This window comes from Mesoplodon mirus, assembly GCF_964341445.2.
Source record: "Mesoplodon mirus genome assembly, chromosome: 1".
NCBI lineage: Eukaryota > Metazoa > Chordata > Mammalia > Artiodactyla > Ziphiidae > Mesoplodon > Mesoplodon mirus.
In genome coordinates, this window is record NC_138976.1 from 57,212,099 (window position 1) to 57,224,405 (window position 12,307).

The 12,307-nt window shown below is 40.4% G+C and overlaps 1 protein-coding gene across 5 annotated transcripts in view; it reads right to left on the reverse strand.

Annotated features, from left to right (window-relative positions):
• Positions 1-697: 697 nt before the first annotated feature.
• Positions 698-12,307, reverse strand: part of FOCAD (focadhesin) — a 318,435-nt gene continuing 306,825 nt past the window's right edge. For 4 of the 5 annotated variants that reach the window (XM_082612332.1, XM_082612335.1, XM_082612334.1 and 1 more), the window contains exons 42-44: positions 10,482-10,733; positions 8,364-8,439; positions 3,822-4,555 (exon numbers count right to left, since the gene is read on the reverse strand). In XM_082612332.1, the coding sequence (XP_082468458.1) occupies positions 4,482-4,555; positions 8,364-8,439; positions 10,482-10,733 (402 nt within the window). In that variant the 3' untranslated portion in view covers positions 3,822-4,481. Of the gene's footprint in view, positions 3,175-3,821; positions 4,556-8,363; positions 8,440-10,481; positions 10,734-12,307 lie in introns of those variants that run through there. The other variant, XR_014293267.1, reaches the window with a different exon arrangement.

Here is a 12,307-nt window from a genome sequence, read left to right on the forward strand (position 1 = left end):
AGTCCTCTCAAGAATGCTGGTTTTGATTTCAAATCCAGCCCTAGTATTTCCTAACTGAATGACTCTCTGAGTCTCAGTTTACTTAACTGCTCAAGGCTGTTGTGAAGAGCAAATGAAATATGGTGAAGTAAACCTCTGTAAATTATAAAGGGCCATACAGAAGTAGGAATGCTTTTCTTTATTACATGATGGTTTACTGATTTATATTTTCTGAATATAAGCTCCACAAGGGCAGGAATGTCATGTCTTTGTTTACTTTGTACCCCAGAACCTTGTATGGTGGTACATAGTAGACACTCAGAGTTGTTGTGCAACTGTGACTTTATGGATTACTACTACTACATCCAGAAAAAAAAACTATAAGAAATATATCAGATTAACTAGGTGATGTTTCAGTTATTTTGGATTTATCTCAAAGGGTGCTTCATGTTCAGAAGACACATATAGAGTTTTTTTTTTAAAAACTTACATAAATATCTTTCCTTAATGTGCTACTTCTAGAATGTATTAATTGTTAAGGATAATAATTTTTTACTTAAGAAATTTCCATTATCTTCCCAAGTCCTGACATACATGTTGTCAGGCCTGTTTCAAGCATTATAGCTACTATTTATTGTTAGTGAAACATACAAAAGTGAAAGCATTTCTTTTACATTTTAGAATTTATACAGCATATTTCTTTATTCTTTAAACTCTCACAACTACTTTGTTAGGTGGGTTATTTCTTTCATACAAAAAATAAAACCAAAGTCAGGGAGTCATCAATGTCGTTTTTATTCAGTTCCATTTCTAATAGTTTGGCTGGCCATTATTTCACGTTCCCTGTGACAAGAATCAGATGATCTTTCTAAATTGCAATTTCAAAGAATTTTGGTTTATGAACATTAACAGATTACATGCATACTCACAACTTCATAAATATTTTATGTGTCATATATTAAAAAGATGAGACTTTAAAGTTTCTAGGATTAGAATAAAGTGTTTCCTTTCAGAAAATATAAAAGCATATATCCAGCACCAGAGCAGTGATGATATACATTTATACATGAAGATGATGATGTGAGGTATCTTTCCATAAGAGTGGTGAAAGATGTGAACTGTCCCAGCCACATTCTGTCCTCTGGTTCCATTTGAAATGCCTGTAGCTATGAATAGGCTGGTTGAGGCCAGAGACCTAAAGACCTAGCTTACAATTCTGGCCTTAATGAAGGCCCCATCCTCTTAACCACATGGTCAGATTTCTCTTCTAAAACAGCAATTTGTTAAAATGTTTACCAAAAACCTAAAACTACTGCTTACTTTCAAAGTGACTAAGATGTTTCAAGATAGTAGTTAAGTCCTTAAAGTTTTACTCCTTATATTATTATAATATCATCTTTGGTTAAAATCATTTTTTATATATATATATATATTTTTTTGTGCGGTACGCGGGCCTCTCGCTGTTGTGGCCTCTCCCGTTGCGAAGCACAGGCTCCGGACGTGCAGGCTCAGCGGCCATGGCTCATGGGCCCAGCCGCTCCGCGGCATGTGGGATCTTCCCAGACCGCGGCACGAACCCGTGTCCCCTGCATCGGCAGGCGGACTCTCAACCACTGCGCCACCAGGGAAGCCCTTAAAATCATTTTAGAGAAGTTAACTTGTGGCAATTAACTTCAAAAAAAAAAAAGGTGATTAACAGCCTCTTGGTTACCATGGAGCCATTACATTACAAATAAAGCACAAAGATTTTAGGCACTTGCACGGATCTCAACATCTGTTCCAAATGTACACTCTTCAAGTGAAGAGTCACAGTGTTTAGACACATCTGAGACACACAACATAGCCTTAATCCCACACATTGATTTGTTAGTATACCCTAGCATGCTATTTGTCTTGGCAACTTGTGATTTCAAAAACTAACAGAAGATGACTTATAAGGAAACTTTTCCTTTTGTATATAGTTTGGAATGTCTGGTCTCAAAAAAGCAGAGACTTCTGGTTTCTGGAGAACAAACTGAAATATCCCAAGGGAATATCTTAATTCTTACTGGAGCTCAGACAGGTAACCAGGAGAAAGGATCTTATTATGCCAGTGACCTACATCTTAGAATAATTAAAGTTTAGAACCTTTACAGCTTCAAATTTAGATTTTGACATTTTGGACTCTTTATGGAGTCCAAATGAATAGGAATGAATAGGAAAATCCTATGAATAGGAAAATCCTATGACGCTTAAACACAAGACTGCTGAAAACAAAAAGAGGGAGCTAGGGAAGAGAGGATACAGGTAGATCTCATTTCCTCCCTTTTGTACTATTCTGTTTTCTTGTCAAGGCAGGAGCAATGACAAAGTCTGACTGAGAAGAAACTGGGCCAAACTGAAAAAGGCAGTCTGGGTCTGGAAGGCTGGGCTGATTCTTTATCCCTCTCCTTGAACATCAGCAAGTCTGCCCACTGATTTGTGGGGAAACGTGAGAGTAGTTCTTCAGTGCCCATTTCCTCTTCCCTATTCTTTACTGCCATCCACATCTGCTAGCTGGCCCAGGAATGTAATGTCCTTCAACCCATGAAGACCTGCTCCTTTACACGTAACTCCCAACTTCCCAATTCCAGAGTCTTATTAATATGAGGCAGGGGTGTTTCTTTTATCTGATTCCAGCAATCTATATTAAGCATGAATGAGGCTTAATACTTGGTAGGAGTTTTCATCTGAAATTGGGTGCTGATGAGCCTGATGCAGTAGAAAGAGCATTGGACCTGGGGTTTCTAGGACCTTGGTTCCAGGTGTAGTAGCTCTGCCACTTATTAGATGTGTTTTCTTCATTTAAAACTAGAAAATAATGCCTCTTCACAGTATTGTTGCAAGGGTTAAATAAGATAATACAAGTGAAATTCTAGTCACTTATATAGTCTGACAACTAGTAATAAGTGTTAGAAGAATGTCAGCATCTTATTGGTAGGTAGTATGAGAAAGCCAAGGTGGGAGGGAAGGAGACAGAAGCTGGCTTCTCACGTAAATTTTCTACGCTTCTGCTTCCTCCAAACTCATTTCCCTCCAGCTCAGCCTCTAAAGAAGTAATAGAGATGAAATACTTGGTGATGTAGTTAAGTACTACCTGAGAGCTCGCCTTCCCTTCCTCCTTTTCTGTAAGCATCTCGGCACCCTACGGAGTTCAGCAAAAGAAAGAGCTGTGACCTGTAAACAGTGTGAATCACACAGTGAACCACAAATATCGGGAACCTGGAATCATAAATCCATATATTTGGAAAATAAAATTAGTAGAGCTATTTTTAACTTAAGTGGTAGGTATGCTTGGTGACAACATGAAGGTATTGTACATGCCACACAGGAATACTAAAAGTTCCATGACACTGCTGTGGCATGGTAAGCACGAAGGTATATTATTCCAGTGGCACACATTTTCTCCCCAGTAATCCCATATACATATACATCAGTATGTTTGTATGATTGGCTAAAGACAGCCCTGATTAATGGCTGCATGAAGGAACAATAATTAGCAATCAGAGCAAATTAAATTCCTGGCTGATTCTAAGCCCCTGAGTAAAATGCAACCCTTGAGGATGCTGTCACATTCCTTCATTTACTTGGCATTAGGCCACCAGTCACCCTGATTAAGACAGGGGTTTGTACTTATTAAAAAAAAAGATCGATGTTTTGGAGGAGATATTTGCCATTTTTTGCTTGCCTAGCATCCTATCACCTTTCTTCTGGGGGAACCCAGTTCAGGTGGATGGACATGTGACCCCGGCCTGGTCAAGTAGAACCCTCCCCACCCCACCCAAGGACTCACATGACTCAAGCTGAATCAGAGTCCACCCCATGTTGCTTCCGCCATACCTATGAGCAAAGACACCTTCCCCTCCTTATTTTGAATTGGGTAACTTTCACTTGCATTCAAGAGACTCAAGCATAAAAAAATTATAGCCACCACTTACAAGTCTGATTTAGCAATGTTTAACACCAGGCTTATTATTTAAACGCGTATAGCAGTTCCAAGAGAGTGTTTTAGCAATAAGAGTAAGAAAACATGTCTAACTTACTGAGTCAATGAATATCCTCTGGAGACTTCATGGGAAACAGATCAGATTCCACTGTCACTGCTACAGTTTGGTTTTGCTAGCAAAACCTTCCCCATGCCTTAAAACAAAAGTCACATGCACAAAATTCACAGGATTATTTTACTAGAATTTAGTGGGGAGGAGATGATATAATTAGATTTTCACAAAAAATCTTTAGATTGAACTCTAGCCAAATAAAAGAAAATCCAAGTTCTTGTTTCAGTCTCAAATGGCCTGGGTACTGAAGCAGTGGCCCCTGTCCTGGCATGCACGGTTCAAGCTGTCGGTTGTGTGGCCACCCTTTCATGACCTTCAGCTCTCTGCATCGTCTCAGTAAGCCCAGACACGAATTCTGAAAAATTCCTTCTGTCTTTATGGTTTTCCTCATCCAGCTGAGAATGCTGCTGGCTACTGCAAAACTGTTCACCAACCATACGCTCTGGTCCATACAGCTTTCTTCGTAAACTCTGGGAGAACTCTCAAGGACAGCAGGGTGGCTAAGGGGACAAAAAATAAAGTGCACTGTTGCATTTGGTGGAGTTGCATTTGAAAAAGTTATTTAGATCAAAAAGGTGTCAATAGAAATTGGCTTGTTCTCACTCAGCTAATCTTTAAGAATTCCTATCAAGCCTTAGACAGAATTTTAATGGAAGAAAACGATTAATAAAGGTTGAGGAAAGGTTTTTTTTTTAAGTTACTTTGAAACCAGTTAGTGGGAAATTCTGCATAATTAAAACAAAAACTGACTTCTGGGATGCTGGCAATGCTCTTTTTCTTCATCTGGGTGCTGATTACATAGGTATGTTCCCTTTGTAAAAATCTACTTGTGCGCTTTTCTACATGAATATCACTTTTCCACTAAAAAAGTTTTTTTTTTTTTTTTTTTTTTTTTTGCAGTACGCGGGCCTCTCACTGTTGTAGCCTCTCCCATTGCGGAGCACAGGCTCTGGACGCGCAGGCTCAGCAGCCATGGCTCACGGGCCTAGCTGCTCCGCGGCATGTGGGATCTTCCCGGTCCAGGGCATGAACCCGTGTCCCCTGCATCAGCAGGCGGACTCTCAACCACTGTGCCTCCAGGGAAGCCCCCACTAAAAAAGTTTAATTGAAAGGTAAACAGGGCTTCCCTGGTGGCACAGTGATTAAGAATCCCCCTGCCAACGCAGGGGACACAGGTTCAAGCTCTGGTCCGGGAAGATCCCACATGCTGTGGAGCAACTAAGCCTGTGCGCCACAACTCCTGAGCCCGCGCACCTAGAGCCCCCATGCTTCCATAACAAGAAAAGCCACCGCAGTGAGAAGCCAGCACAGCTCAACGAAGAGTAGCCCCCGCTCGCCGCAAGTAGGGAAAACCCACGCAGCAACGAAGACCCAATGCAGCCAAAAATAAATAAATTTATTAGGAAAAAAAAAGGTAAACAAAGACAAGAAACCTGATCCTGTAATGAAGTTAGGTTCATGGGCTCACTGGAGCAAGTATGACTGTACTAAACTATATTTGAACACACACCTTAGTTGTCATGGGTCCCTCAGAGATCGATTTAAAGTAGGGAAGTTACGTGTAACCCCTCTAGGTAACTTATTACATATCTTATTTTGGAATACTAATGTAAATATATTGAGATTAAAAAATATATAATAGTGTGAGGGAATGAGGGTAAACCAGAGCTACATAATAATTGTGTGTGACTAGTAAGCCCTTGAATACACGATCAAGTGAACATGTACTTCTTTGAACCAAATAACTATTTTCCTCATCGGTATCAATTGTTATCTTCATGACCTAAGACAGTATATGTTGGGAACAACCAATGGAATTATAGACCCATGGCCATTAAAAATTAGTCCAAACTCCTCAAGGAAAATAAATTGAGGAAATCCTAGCAGCAAGTCTCTAGGGAATGGTCAAGTGAAAATATGTCAGACCACTGCCCTGATCCTCAGTGAAGTTCTGTGGTTGATCAGAATCACCGTCCTACACAGGCCCTCCCACCTACTTTGGAGGTAGGGAGAAGGACAAGAACCAACACATTAGATAATTCTCGCTTGTTAGGCAATCAATAGATTATACCATACTTAAAGCAAAATATGGTCAATTATCAGAAGAGTAGGCCAGCAGGCAACTTTCCCAAGGTAAGACTTTTCAGTGCAGTAGCTTACAGCATGTCAGGGGCATCAACAGCTGCCACTGGTAGGATCCAGACCCCCAAGTCTCAAGATGTGGATGACAGTACAAGCTGTCTTGGACCACAGAGCCAATGCCCAGAAGACTTTTCAGATTTGAGTAAAAACATCTACATAATTTTCACAGAAAGATCATCTATATTTGTAGATCCCACAGTCATAGTTTAACAGTCAATAGAGATGTATAAAAAACATGAAAATCGCCTAAATGCCTGGAAGCATGGGAAATGTCCAATTCCCTTGGCAAAATACTATGCAGCCATTAAAAATACTTTTGAAGCCAGTGTAAGAATGGGTTACCTCCTAGAGAAATGGAAATAACCTCCTAGAGAAATGGAAATAAAGACAAAAATAAACACATGGGACCTAATGAAACTTCAAAGCTTTTGCACAGCAAAGGAAACCATAAACAAGACCAAAAGACAACCCTCAGAATGGGAGAAAATATTTGCAAATGAAGCAACTGACAAAGGATTAATCTCCAAAATTTATAAGCAGCTCATGCAGCTCAATAACAAAAAAACAAACAACCCAATCCAAAAATGGGCAGAAGACCTAAATAGACATTTCTCCACAGAAGATATACAGACTGCCAACAAACACATGAAAGGATGCTCAACATCTTTACTCATTAGAGAAATGCAAATCAAAACTACCATGAGATATCATCTCACACCAGTCAGAATGGCCATCATCAAAAAATCTAGAAACAATAAATGCTGGAGAGGGTGTGGAAAAAAGGGAACACTTGCACTGCTGGTGGGAATGTGAATTGGTACAGCCGCTATGGAGAACGGTATGGAGGTTCCTTAAAAAACTACAAATAGAACTACCATATGACCCAGCAATCCCACTACTGGGCATATACCCTGAGGAAACCATAATTCAAAAAGAGACATGTACCAAAATGTTCATAGCAGCCCTATTTACAATAGCCCGGAGATGGAAACAACCTAAGTGTCCATCATCGGATGAATGGATAAAGAAGATGTGGCACATATATACAATGGAATATTACTCAGCCATAAAAAGAAATGAAATTGAGCTATTTGTAATGAGGTGGATAGACCTAGAGTCTGTCATACAGAGTGAAGTAAGTCAGAAAGAGAAAGACAAATACTGTATGCTAACACATATATATGGAATTTAAGAAAAAAAAATGTCATGAAGAACATAGGGGTAAGACAGGAATAAAGACACAGACCTACTAGAGAATGGACTTGAGGATATGGGGAGGGGGAAGGGTAAGCTGTGACAAAGTGAAAGAGCGGCATGGACATATATACACTACCAAACGTGAGGTAGATAGCTAGTGGGAAGCAGCCGCATAGCACAGGGAGATCAGCTCGATACTTTGTGACTGCCTGGAGGGGTGGGATAGGGAGGGTGGGAGGGAGACGCAAAAGGGAGGGGATATGGAAACATATGTATATGTATAACTGATTAAATTTGTTATAAAGCAAAAAAATAAAATAAAATTAAAAAAAAAAAAAAAAAGATAAGGGTTCACTGCTTTGCTGACACATCAGTTCAGCACAAAATTTCCCTGCATGCTTAGCAGTTATTCAAATCTCCTAAAAATCTAGCACATGTTGACTGCTGAGTACTGAATTTAGAGCTTTGTACAAAATAATAAAATAAAAATTCTCCTTTAAGGTGAAAAAAAAAAAAAAAAAAGAATGGGTTAAAATGCTTTTAAAATAATTTTAAAGTACAAAAGGCAGTATTCAAAGTGTGTATGTACATTTTTCAATTGGCTATGATTATAAAAACGTTAATACTCATATACAGAGGGAGCAAAAACTTAGGAAAAACAATCAAAATTGTCATTGGGCAGTGGGATTCTGGATTCTTCTTTGCTTATTTTTACTTTTCTGAATTTTCTAAATTTTAAGTCATATTTTATGATTATAATAAAACATTTAAAAACCATTTAAATAAAAAATCTAAAGGCAATACAACTTTTTTTAACCACTTTCAAATTCAAGAATGCCACACTGGTGACAGCTTCATATTACTTCTCTAAACTGAACCAAGACAAGCCCTTTCAGGAGCCAACATATGCTAGGATGCTGTTCTGCAGCACAGACAACACTGGATGGGCATAAAGCACGGAAGTGATACCTTTTAAAAGATCCCTGGACTTTGCTGAGAGGCCTTCTTTAGGGCTTTCCATGATGCTGAATAGCCAGTCAATGAACTAGAGTGAAAATGAAGAATGGTATCAGTGAAAACAATCTCACTATCAGTAAGACATCACTCAAACCCTTGGGCCTGCACATATGAGTATCGGGGCAGTAGTCCCTGGACAATACCTGCCTGGGCTGGGAGAGTGGAGCAGAGACGGGACCAGGCACAAGAGATGGGAAAGTTGGAAATGGCTCTCATTTAGTTAAATGACCTAGCGAAGTCAAACCTCCTTCCTTTGCTGATTACCCTGGGACTTGCTGTAGCTTTTAAGAGTGGGGTAGGCATGGGCCCAGAGGGCCTCCTGTGTGCCATGAACATTCCGTCTCATCACTCTGAGAGGCCCCAGAGAGGCTAAGAACCTTGCCCAAGTCCACTCCCAGTGAATGGCAGAGTCAAGATCTGAACCCATGTGCACCTGGCTTCAAAGCCTCACACTCCTTCACATCATGCTGCCTGCCACCTGGTTCCGTGTGTATCAGGCCTAGACTCCTAGGTGGGGTGGTAAATGGGGAAACACATCAGATGTAAGCCCCTGTTCCTAAAATATGTTTCTGTGGCTAAGAACAATTTGTGCCCAAATGGATATGAAGCAAAGTTGATGCAAGAGAAAAGGCATAAAACAATTTACTAGGTAGACCCAAGCGTATTAGCTGCAAATAAATCCTGCAGATGAGGTAGAAACTCATAGTACTCACGAGTTTGACTGATCTCCCAGGTGCAGCCAAAATTGTTTTTGAATTAGATACCGGATAATTTCGTTGACTAAATGTTGCCAATCTCGACTCATTGAAAAACACATACACTAGTTGTAGGTACTAGGATTTTTAACTTTGGACTAGAAAAAGAAAATATTCCTAATTCCCTGCTTTAATTAAAATTTTCTTTATTTTCTTTTCCTCAATTTTGCTTTATCATATCCTACTGGTAAGTAAATAAATCAGGTACTACAAATACATAATAGATGCAGGATGTCTATACTGTAGTCCAAAATGAACAGGGTGTCCCAGGCCAGAAATAAGGGGATAGAATACCACATTTAAATTTATTTTCATTTAAAGTGAAAAAGAAAACACAAAATTTGGGATAATACTACTAATGCTTATCAGGTTTAAGAAAACAAGGCATTTTAATTGAGATGCTTAGTGAAGTTCATGGCTAAACTGTGGGTCCACAGCTCAGAAATATTTTTAAAGATTAATCTTCAGATTTTAAGATTAAGCCACACAAAGTTGGCTTTAAGCTTTCAACCTCGTAAAAATCCAGTTTTGATTAAATGGGATTCAAAAATATTTTTCAGTCAACAATTCAAGACAGGTCAGAGGTACGTAATGAGAAATAAAGGATGTACCATATTTTCATATGCTCTTCACGACAGCTAGTAGCCTGGGGAAACTCAGTATTAAAAACCAAAAGGTACTTCCTATAGTTTGGGTTTTCCTGAGGGCAAAGGTGATGAAATTAGGCCTTTACAAATCTTCCCACGGTATCTCGCACAGGCCAGAAGCACCTGGAACACACCTATCGCATGGAATGAGCTGTGGGGAACCTTAAATATGGTAAAAGATGGATACTCCAGATTCGCATCTCCCTGGAGGATTTCCTGGACCCATCCCCAGACACTGTTGATCACCCCCCTCCCTTGCCCATCACCACTGCATCCTTATCATACCATCTTGCAACCTTGAACTTGCTTTCCTGTCTGTCCTCACTCTGAAATTCTGAGCTCTCAGAGATTTATTCATCCTTTTATCCCCAGGATCAAGAACACATGTGTCTTCAATAAATGAAGGCAAGTATAAGCTTTTCTTTCCACTTCACCCCTAACTGTAAGCAAGTTGTTGCTGTTGTCACTGTTGTTTTTAGTCAGCGGTTACCCTGAGCCTGGGCTAGCCTCAATCTCTGAGGCTCTGCATCTGGCTGAGATTCGAGGCTGACTAGGAAAGCCTGTAGTGTGACTCAGGTTTCACTTAACTCCCACCTCAATTCTACAGCAGAAACTGCTGAAGAGAAAATGGCCGCCTGCCCTGACAAGCAGGTAGCTGCCAACCTCACCTTCTGGGTCTGTTCCTTCCATGGCTCTTTCTGCAGCAGAAGAGGCATGCTACTGGGAAGGAGAGTGACAGCCTCCTGCACAGTGACCCTGTGCAAGGGACTCCTGCCAAGGAACCTTGATGCTGGCCCAGCTGGACCGTTTTCCTGATGCCATGGCAACCAACTGGCACTGAGGCCAAGGAGCAGAGGGGCAGCGTGGTCTGCCCATGCAACCACTGCTGTTGCAAATATCAGCAACAAGAAATCCAAAGCCTACAGTAGAAATAGGAACAAGGTCAGGTCACATGCTTTAACAATGCAAAGTAACACATGTTCACATACACAGCCCCCATCATGAGGCGATGTTATCTTCCCCGTCACTCAAACCTTACGCCTGCCCCACCCCTACCCCAGAAGAGGGACTGGACCGAATAGCAAACTATTTCCATGCTTAATGAAGAGACATTTTGGGGTTTCAGAAGGTTTGAAGGATCCTCTTTTGTGAGGACAGAAGGCCCAATAGTTTCATTATTAGCGTTCTAACATTTCAAGAGAAACATAATTTATTTAACACCTAATCATACTGAGATCCAAACATTCCTCTGTTTTGGTGTTTTCAAAGAGATTTAAAAATTAATTAAGAGAGATACAGACAGGGATATTTAGGTTTATTATTATGTGGCCAAAACTGATTTTCAAAAATATGTATAGTGTATTCTGTTTTTAAACAGAAACAACAAATGACTCTCCACATGCATTAAAAAAAATGTTTAGAATCCATGCATTTAGATTTTATAGACTAATCTAGACACTTGTAGAAATGGTGGTAACAAGGGCTACCTCTCAGTTACTGTACTACTGTGATTTAAATTATTCTTCTGTTTATCTGTATTTTCTAAGTTTCAAAAGATTTTGTAAGAAAGCAGAGAAGGTTAATACAAACTGGAAATCAGAAGAAAAAGAGGAAAGATTATGCTAACTCAAAAAAAAAAAGTTTAAAAGTACCCCTCAAACTCTTAAAATGCCTAATCTCACTAATGAAAATTTCAGAAAGACACACAGCTCTGCAGAAGAGCTGGGCAGAATATCAAACAACATCCCAGGTTATGCATATTTTGCTCACACAGCAAACAGGAGACCCATGAAACATGGCTATGGAAAAATACTAAAAAAAAAATGCACACTGGGCAGCTGAGTCAAGAAAATGAGGAGAGTAGGAAAGTGCTGTCCTTCATTTTTTTTTTTTTTTTTTTTTTTTTTTTTTTTTTTTTTTTTTTTTGTGGTATGCGGGCCTCTCACTGTTGTGGCCTCTCCCGTTGCGGAGCACAGGCTCCGGATGCGCAGGCCCAGCGGCCATGGCTCACGGGCCCAGCCGCTCCGCGGCATATGGGATCCTCCCAGACCGGGGCACGAACCCGTATCCCCTGCATCGGCAGGCGGACTCTCAACCACTGCGCCACCAGGGAGGCCCTGTCCTTCATTTTTTAATCTTTTTTTGTTTTACTCACCCAGTACTAGTGGTGGTTAACCTTTTTTGGGTCATAGGTCATTTTGCAGGTGGGGTAAAAATTTCCCTCCAATATGTGCATGTTAAGTATTGGCACAAACACAGATTACTTGCATACACTTCAGGAACCCCTTCAAACCAGGTGTTTGAAGCCATGCTCTGGGCCAGTGTGGAGGCCAGAGCCCTGTACCCCAGTCTTTGTGGGGTCCAGCCCAAGTACACAGGATCCCAGTTTCCCCCTCCAGCTAGAATCCTTTGTGTACTGCCTGTCAAGGAACGCGTTCTGTTGAAAATATTTTTCAAAGGGCAGCCATGGGCATCTCCTAAAGCCTGGTAAGAA